This window comes from Octopus bimaculoides, chromosome 5 (genome assembly GCF_001194135.2).
Source record: "Octopus bimaculoides isolate UCB-OBI-ISO-001 chromosome 5, ASM119413v2, whole genome shotgun sequence".
NCBI lineage: Eukaryota > Metazoa > Mollusca > Cephalopoda > Octopoda > Octopodidae > Octopus > Octopus bimaculoides.
Genome location: NC_068985.1, coordinates 119,331,371 through 119,341,648, shown reverse-complemented (window position 1 = coordinate 119,341,648; position 10,278 = coordinate 119,331,371). Strand labels below are relative to the sequence as shown.

Genomic DNA, 10,278 nt, shown 5'->3' with positions numbered 1-10,278 from the left:
GGGGGGGGGGGTAATATAAGTGGTACATAGGGGAAAGAGGGGGATGTTTCATAAGAGTGTGAAGAGAGATGTTTAGAGATGAGAAAGAAGTGACTAGCAAGTGATGGTTAGAGAAATTGGAGTCATGTGTGTTTATTTGCATAGATGTATAAACAATTTATGTTAGCTGGCATTATTTACCGTTCACATAGACAAATGTTCATTAGGAATTATTTTACAGTTATTAGCAGAAGCTTTCTTTTTATTTTATTTTACCTCTAATTTCCCTAATGGGTCAAAGTGAATAATAAGAAAAATAATTTTGGAGTTTGAACCTAAACCATTAAGCAGGCCAGCCATTAAGAATTTTAATTTTTGTGTAATATTTTTACTATTATATTTTGTTGACTTTTATTCACTCATTATTGTTAATGTCTGTGCATTGCAGGGTAGTTGTAAAGTAGTGCCGCTGTCCATACACGCAGTGCCATCTGTGTCCAGTCTTCCTTGAAAATGTATCCAGCTATGTAGAAATGCTCCCTTACTTAGAAATAAAGTGAGGGTTGATGTCACGAAGGACTTCTGGCTGTAGAAAATCTGTAATGAATTCTGTCCAGCCCATTTATGCATGGAACAGTGGATGTTAAAACTTATGATATATATCATCTGCTTTCCATGCTATTGTAGGTTATACAAATTGTCACAGTCTAATTCAGTTCTTATTTGGAGGCAGTACCCTCCTAGACAAGTCAGAGAACCCTGTTTGCTTATATTTGTACATTCTACTTTCAAAATAGTCTCTATGGCTGGATATCTTTCCTAACCCCAAACTGCTTTACAGTGTGTACTATATAAATACAAACATGTATATATTTGTCTGTACTTATATATTATTATTATTTAACTGTATATTATTGCCACACAACAAAATATATCCTTTTGTCACCCTGTTCAATCCTTTGTAACACTTATATTCACCTCTTTGTACATTGAGGATCCAACACATCCTCAACACTTTTTCTCTCTCTTTCCTTTCTCTCTTTTCCAACTGGGGTAGCCAAGTATCTCCAGTACAGCAAGACCCCTGTTTCTATCACTCTGTCACACTTTAACCTCCCATCACCTACATCATCATCTAGCTGTAGAAACTGGACCAAAGCAGACAGGAGAGCTTTGTGCAGTCCTCTGGCTCGGCAACTATCAAACTGTCCATCCCTTACCAACCTGGAAAAACACATTCCTCATGGCTATACATGTTTTCACAGAAGACTGGAAACAAACAACATTGCTTGTATGATAGTGATGCTCATTCACCATCATCCCATGATACCAAGATAAGGGTCCAAACACACACACATACACACACACTTGTTTCCTCTCATTTGTAAATCTAAGGCTTCATGTTTATGCTCAGGAAACTCCATCATTTAGATGATGAGCATTCAGTTGTCTGATCAACCGATCCACATACTTGTTAAATTATTAATAAATCTAAGTGGTTGTGTATTCCACAGATATGTGTTCCTTTATGTGATAAGGCTGCGATTTTTAAAGTCCAGATCCAATCCATCTCATGGACTTCCATACAATTTCCATCCATGTACCGAATTTCATTCACAAGGCTTAGATCTACCTGGAGTTATGGTAAAAATGAGTTCAAACTTGGGACTTCAAGTTATAATATAAACTTCTTAGCCATTTGCTCTGTGAAAAACAACTTATGTAATCTAAAACTAAGATAGTATTCAAACAATTTGATAAAAAACTTGTTTAATTATACCAATTATATTCTGGCTGAGTGCAGCACCCTCTGAAATGTTAATGTTATCGAGATGTTATATTAAATGTCATTAGTACACAGATTTATCTGGTACATTCCATAGCAGTACTATAATTTGAGTTGGTTTTAAATGTGACTAATCTGTGTTTAACCCTTTAGCTGCAAAATTTAATTTCATAGTTATTCCAGTACTGATGTTGCCTGAATAAACTTGACGTTGCAACAAAAAATACTTTCAAACTTGACAATCCTCAACAAAAGATAGTGGTATATTAAGCTGTTTCAGCAGTTAAGGATAATTAAGTTTTGAATAGTTACAAGGTGCGTTCAAGAAGTATCCAACTTTATTTTTTCTCACAAAAACTAATACTGCTTGCGGAAAATGCTTTGGGCAGGGGTTGACACTACCCTTCTTGTACTTGTGTGAAAATGTTTGTGCCAGTAGGCCATGTCAGTTCCCAGCTGTTATGCCTAGAGTATAGAGGTGTAGTGCATACTCATAAGATTTTTGTTTTCATGCAAGATGACCAAACACATCAAGCAGAGCTCATCACCAGTGATGATGGTTTTATGAAGTTTAGGTCATGGTTTCCACAGTCCAGTATGTCCTGAGAGATCTCTATGCAAAGTTGCTTCTGCTGCTCCGTCAGTAGCTTGGGGACAAATTTCACTGACATTTCTCATATGCACAAACCCTCTGATTCTGTGCTTATTCCCACTTCATGAACAATTTCCTAGATTGTCATATAACAGTCTTCCATGACTGTTCATCAAACCTTTTCAATTGGCTCCTTGTTTTGGTTTGTGGTTGGACTGCCTGAGCATACCTCGCTCTCCATGTTTTGAGCAGTTGTACCACTTCTTAATCTGAGTTTTGTCCATGGCATCATCACCAAAGCCTGCTGGATGGTTTGAGCTTGAATATCATCAAACTTTTGACAAAACTTGATGCATTCAGTGGAAGCAAAAATCTGACAGGCGCACACTACATGCCTATGCATGATAGTGGGGAGCTGACATGGCCAACCAGCATGAAAATTTCCATGTATGCACAGGAAGAGTGTTGTCACCTCCCATTCAAAGGTTTTGTGCATATGGCTTAGTTTAGCAAGGAAAAATAAAATAAAATACTTTTTGAATGCAACTCATATATCTGATTTCTGCTGTAAAGTGTTACTAGTGCAGTCAAAATGTAACTGTTGAAAAGCAGTTAAGGTGATTAATCAAAGAAAGTACCTTGTTATTCCTTGTCAAATATGGTTTTTAAAATATCCACTATCAAGATTGTCTTAACTTTTGTTCTTTTTCATATATCATGATTATAGGTGCTAGTGGTTATGGAGCTTCTCTCCCCTCTGTTCCACACAATATATTATCAAACATGTCTTTGTAAGGAGATACTCAATGGCCTTCTGGTAAGGCCATCTAGTATCTTCTCTCTCTCTGCCTTCGTGTGAAGGACATCTGTCAGGCAAGGTTGACCATGCATCTGCACGTATATATACAAGTCTGGATAGGATTTTTTGAAGAAAACTTAAGAGTTTCACATGCATGCAAGTTTCCCCTCTTCATGTCATCAATCTTCATGTCTTCATTTATCTAAGGGGAAAGATTGCCAACTTGGGCTGATAGACTTGGCAAGTGTGACTACAGAAATTGCTTTCAGAATCCAAAGAGCTGGATCAGATGCCCCAAGAAATCTTTGTTGGCCTTCTAACAATTCTGCCAGTCCACTGCTTTGGATTTTATCAATGTTGAGAGGATAAAAAGCAAAGTTCAGCATCACTGTCATATAAGTTATAATGTTTGTTTCCTATCTTCCATGGTGTTATATTTCTTTGCATGGAAACAAGTGAAGGATGGTGACCGGAATGGTATCCAACCATAGAAAATCTGCCTCAATAAATTCCATCTGACCCATGCAAGCATGGAAAAGTAGACACTAAAAGCAATGACAACAACAATAATGATGATGATTGCTGTCAATTTATGTAGTAAATGTCAGAGTAGAGAGGCAAGCTTCTTGTAAGTCATGTTGGAACTATTTTGTGTCACTTAACCCATTACCTACCAGTGATCTCATATGAGATCACTTAGAGAATTACGAAATTTGTAATTTCTATCAAGATTTACACATATCTAACCCTTTTGCTATATCTACTAGGTATATTTCTCTGATATTCAAATGAGGTTTGCTAATTTTTCACCCAATATCTCACTTATTTCTATTTAAAATGTTATTTTGATCATTCCAGCATGTTTCTAAGGCTGTTTTATGCTAGAAATCAAAGTTTCATAAAAAAAATTCCAGTTAATAGAATTATGGGAGGTAATGGGTTAAGCTGCTAATGCCTTTTGAGAATAGCCTAATCATATAACTCTATGACTAAGTAAGATACAAATTTCAATTTGTTAATCACTTAGAAGTCAAACCATCTAAATGGAGCTACCCTAAAATAACTGCTAATTTCTTTAAACTTAGTCCTACCTGGACTAACATTACCTTTTGTTGAAATCTGGTGTTACTTAATTCCAAAAGTTTCTATGGATTTATCAGCATATTTAATATCACAAACATTACATCTGTTGAATGTTTTCAAGATATTTTTGTATTGATATTTGCTTATAATTAATGAATGTTTTTTTTTTTTTTTTTTTTTTTTTTTTTTTTTTTTTGTTTGAAGGCTGTCTGAAGGTCATTCAGAGGAGCACCACAGCAGCAACCGCGATTCTGTCGGAGACACCCGCTCCAGTAGTTGTGGATCGTGTGATGATCATACCATGGATGCTGTATCCTGCGGGAGTGATGCCAGCGACTGCTTGCAACCAATTACCATGGAGACAAACCCAATCTTCCAGCACTCTCCTGACAGTGGGACATTTGGGAGCCTAAGGGATGCTGACTTACACATGGCTCCCTCCGAGCTGCAAGAACTGCATCAACGAAACAAGGATGCACTCTTGCAGCATGAGATTAACATGAACTTGAACCATGGCTTACAATGCATAGATATGAGCATTGATCAGCACGATATGCATGGTCTTGAAGAAAACGATAACCTTGTGTCTGTTGCCCGGACCCATCTTGATGATAAGCTCAGTGAACAGATTGGCAACGGTATTTCAAATGTGGAGTTATTAAAAGCTTGTAAATTAGATTTCCAGCAGAAACTTGACCCCCATTCTTTATCCCTTCCCGTACCCATTCAGAACAGTGAGCGTAAGAAGCGGCACTGTTCTGTTGAAGACCCTTCATTGGATGCACTTAGTTCCGCTGATAGTGATCTCTCACGTAGCTTACCTCATGGCACCATTGTACAAAAAGGAGATATGATTGAGTTTATCGCTGACAATTTGGTGGAAAAAATTAAAAGGAGCAGCTCCCTCTCAATGGCAGGTAATATACAAGATGGTTTGGGGAAGAAAACCCCCTAATTATTTTGATTTTTTTTTTTTTTTTTTTTTTTTTTTTTTTTTTTTTTTTTTTTTTTTTTTTTTTTTTTTTTTTTTTTCATGTTTCATCTCAACATTTCATTTAGTGTCACATTTTTCATATTCTACCCATCATAATAATTGTATAGATGGTTTTTTTTAAACGAAACATGAGCTTACTAACTCATAGAAATAGCACCCTCTAACCACACCCTACCATCTTAGAAAACTAAGACACATTAGATAATGTGATATTGGATTCACTGTTTGTGTGTGAGTGTGTGTATATATGCACACACACACACACACACACACACATATCAATCTTCGTTTTAATGTCCAGTTTTCCATGCTTGCATGGATTAGGCAGAGTTCATTGAAACAGATTTTCTACAGCCAAGTGCTCTTTCAGTTGCCAACTCTCATCTGTTTCCAAGCAGGGTAATGGGCACACACACATGCACACATAATTTCTGTCATGGCTGCATGTGTAAAAAGTTTACTTCCCCACTATGTGATTTTGGATTCAGTTATGTTGAGAAGCTCCTTAAGCAAGTGTCTTCAACTGTAACTCCAGGCTGACCTATTCCTTGTAAGTGAATTTGGTAGAGAGAAACTGTGCAAAGCCTATCATACATAAGTTTGTGTATGAATGTGTGTGCCAATGTTTATATTATGTATCGTAGATCGTGTGATGATCATACTATGGACGTATCAGGACAATTACTTCCCTAGGACAATTACCCCCAATAGGACAATTCCCCCAACAACAGCTACCCCCTTGGTTAATTACCCCCTCTCCAATATATTAAGATGTTTTAAATCATCATTTGTTGTGCTCTGGGGGTAATTGTCCATGGTGGGTAAATGTCCTAGACTCACTATGGATGTGGAGGTGACATTACTGACTGCTTTCACCATGCAGACAAACCAAATCTTCCAGCCCTCAGTAGGACATTTGGTATATGTAGCATATAGTGTAAACATGTAGTGTAAATATTTAAACATCATCACTATCTTTCCAAATTCTGTTGCATTTGACACAAATTTGGTTCTCCAATGTCCTCCTTGAACTTATTTAACTTGCTTTTTTTGGCTGTAAATTTTGGTCTGAAAAATTCAACTTGTATGCCAGAAAATCAAATAATCAAAAGAAAGGCAGCACCTATGACTTATGACAGGCTCTTCATTACAACTCCCACATTACTACAGTCAGAAGCAGCACATCAGTCATCTACCCTGAGTCAAGATACTTTAACCGTACAGTTGTCACAGAACTGAACTTGTTATTGTGTTATATGAATTTATATAACTTATGTTATATGAATTTGACATGACGATCAGTCGGACACTGACACTCGTTGATGCTGCATCGAAGAGGCCAGGGAATAGAAGAAAGAAGACATGCACCCAACACCAGAGCTGAAGACACCTCCGAAAGGGGGGGGGGGGCACGTCAAAACGGTAGAGGAGTAGGGGCCGAAACCGGACGTGGTTCCTCCTGATGATGTCTTGAGCTAACTGGATCCTATAAAGGAGCTGTTGTGGTAACAGACCACGAAACATGGTTGAAATTCCTCCTTGTTATGCTTGAAAGCAAGAATAGAGGAAGTTATTTTGATTAGACTCATTTATTTCAATTTGTTTTACATCCATTTTTTCATGCTGACATGGGTTTGACAAATATTTTATCAAGACCTGTTTTACAGCCAGATGCCTTTCTTGTTGCTAACCCTTTTGCTGCTTTTCAAGTATGGGATCTCTTACTATATCTACACGACACAAAATATAAAGTGTAAACATATCCAGGCAAGCACAGGTGCCCACACATTCAAACATGTGTATATATATGACCAGCTTCTTTCAGTTTTGATCTACCAACTCCACTCAGAAGCTTTGGTCAGCCTGAGCTATAGCAGAAGACACTTCCCCAAAAATGTTGTGCAACAGGACTGAATCTGAAATCAAGGGGTTGCAAAGCAAACCTCTTAACCACACAGTCATGACTGGTCTGCCCTTCTTCAAACATTTACAGTCTGGAAATTATTTCTTCATTCTGTTTGTGTGTGTGTGTGTGTGTGTGAGATCACATTTTCAATAAACTGTGAGGATGTTCCTGGTTGTTAACTTTCAATCTTCTCTATATGTGCACTTCATTTAAATTGGTATATTCTCTAACCATCTTCAGACACCATTATTTTACAAATATGCATGAGCTCCATCATTAATGTTATTGGTGTAAAGAGTGAAGAACATTGAAAAACTGTGGCTTTTCACCAAGAAAATGTATATAACTATGAACATCTTTGATAGCAAAACTTTTTTAAACATTATCGGGTTGTATTAGCTTCTCAGCCATCAGGAAGGCTTCCTCCCCATGAAGTTTAACATGCAAATACAAAAATTTCCTCTCTGTGGTAACAATAAAGACTGTATAGAATAGTTGAGACTCTTTAGTCAAACATGGACAGCCTCTCCAGTGTTGGTGGCATGGTAAAAATATACACAGTCCATTTAACATACTATTCGGCTGCTATTGTAGGTCTCTAGTATATAAAGCCCATCTTGTATATCTGCTCAAAAACCATTAATTTAGGACAAGAAGTTCTCTTGCAAAGTAGTCATCATTCCCTTCACTAATTACACCCTGAAGTTCATCTCATATCCAATTGTGCAGTATATTCCATATAATAGTATACTCCATCCTGCTTAGGTACATAACAGAGACAACCCTCTATTCTAAGGCATCCAAGTGTAAAAACCATACAGTAGTAATTTGTTGTTTCAATGTTCTATACCCTATAGCACCCTAGCTAACCAATGCTTTGTATGTGAATTTGGTAGGTGGAAACTGTAGGAAGCTTGTCATGTATATATATCATATATGTATGTGCAAATGTGCATGAATGCTGATATTGCATGGCTTCACTTGTCACCACCTGAGTGAAATTACAGTGATGCTGACATTCCTTGTTAACCTTGGAACTCAACTGGTCATTGTATGCTTTCAAAGACCTGTGAAATAAAAGAAATCCTTTAATTGAAAGACGGGTAAATATTGGCAACAGGAAAAGCATCTAGCCATAAAACCCTGTCCAACCTATTCTAGTATGGAAAAACATTAAACAAATGAATGACTAGTGCATCTAATGTAAATCAGCCAATTGAAATCCATTCTTCTCCATGGGGCCGGATTTGAACTTTGGTTGCTAACAAATCACATTTCAACTGTACAGTACTTCCACTATCAACAGTGGGAGCACTATCTCTCATAGTATCTTCTTACATCAGCTTGTTTTAGAAATTAAATGTGTGTAGAGGATTAAACTAGATAAATAGAATAGAAATCTGCATGTTAAATAAAGCAAAAATATGTCTGGGTTTGTCTCTTGTGCTTCCCAAGAATATTTATACATGCGTGTGGGTGTGTGTGTATACATGCACATAATTACATGCCTACATAGTACAAGAAAATTGCTTCTGTACTATAGCTGAACAGTTGTGTATGTGTGTGTGTGCATGTGTGTACACTCTTACTCAACCCTTAACTTCAGGATCCACCCAGAAACCTCAACACCATTTTTATCTAATCTCAACTCCATCCCTAATGACATCCACTTTCTCTTCTAAAATGTGACTAGCCATTTAGCTCCCCTACAGCAAGAAACCATTTCTGCTCTGGTCCTGTCCTTTCCCTCATACTGTAACCCCCTGATCTCCTAGCATAAAGCATCTTCTTTTGGGGTTCATAGTCTTGCAAGTTGCATGGTAGCCTCACAAGTGCTAGTGGCACAGAAAAAAAAGCATCCCGGAAGGGCATCCCATCAATGAAACTACGTCAAAGACAATGGTGCACAGTGCAGTCAGATCCTGTTTAATCACCCAACTCATTCCAGCTTGGAGCATAGGTATTAAATAGTGATGATGGTGATGATAGATATATACACACACACACACACACACATGTCTTTATGTATATATGTGTATTTGCCCACTCACACTCACACAATATATATGTGTGTCAGATTAGTCTGAGTGTTTCTGGTAAGATGTATTTCAGCACAACTTATTATTTAGTGAGGTCATTGATGACTAAACTGGTGTCCCCACTTTAGAAAGAAGGGTTGCTAGAAATGTAGTAAGACAAAAACAAGAGGGTTGGGAATAAGATTCCTTAGCTATGGTGGAGGTAACTTATCTATATTATTATAGGTATGTCCATGGCAAAGGAAGTGGACTTTGAGAGAAAAACAAGCTTTGGTGATCAAATTTAGGCCCTTTAGCATTTAAACTAGCCATATCCTGCCAAAATATTCTACCTCTTTATGATTTTCACATTAACCAGATCTGGCCTCTTGCACCTACCCTACAGTATCATTCTAAAAATACACAATCACATCATTGAAATTTCAAAGCTACGAGATAATGCATCAATGAATACTCATTACATTTCACAGTCAGCTGAATGCTAAAGGGTTGGAACAGTTCTGAACAGACTATATTTCCAGCTGCTTCCTACTGTCATCATGGCTCACTCTTGCTACTGAATCTATCTCCTTGACTGTGAAGATAGTGTCATTAGGGAATATGCACTCCCCTCTCCCTCACTCCACTTCCCAACACCATTAGAAAGCTTTATTGCACAGCTATCTTCACCTGCAGTGGGACTCCTGAGTCTCAGCAATGGTCTTTGTGGTGATCAAGATATCAGGTGTATCTGCAATCATGAAATAATGTCACTTCAGTAGTTTCTTTGCCATGGGGCTGCATGGTAGTTGTAGCGTAAGTGGTTGCAGTTCTGATTCTCCAATAGCTCACATGGCTGCATTCTTAATTGCTGCTGCTCTTTTAAGTACAGCCATCTATCAATCCACAGTTTGAAGAATATATATATATATATATATATATACACGTATGTGTGTGTATTTGAAAAAATGAATAGAAATTTTTCCACTTCAATGATTAAATGAACTTATAAACATCTAATTATTAAAGTGGGAAAATTATCAGAAAAGCCATTTCTATTGATTCTTTCAAATATATAATACTGTACCAAAGAGTTTCCATTTCTTATTCTACTAAATATA

General features: G+C 37.2%; 1 protein-coding gene across 1 annotated transcript in view; it reads left to right on the top strand.

The window, feature by feature from the left end:
* The window catches only part of LOC106868315 (uncharacterized), a 33,088-nt gene that overhangs the window by 4,448 nt on the left and 18,362 nt on the right, over nucleotides 1–10,278 (top strand). The window contains exon 2 of the mRNA XM_014913506.2: nucleotides 4,444–5,156. Within this exon, the coding sequence (XP_014768992.1) occupies nucleotides 4,444–5,156 (713 nt within the window). The remainder of the gene's footprint in view (nucleotides 1–4,443; nucleotides 5,157–10,278) is intronic.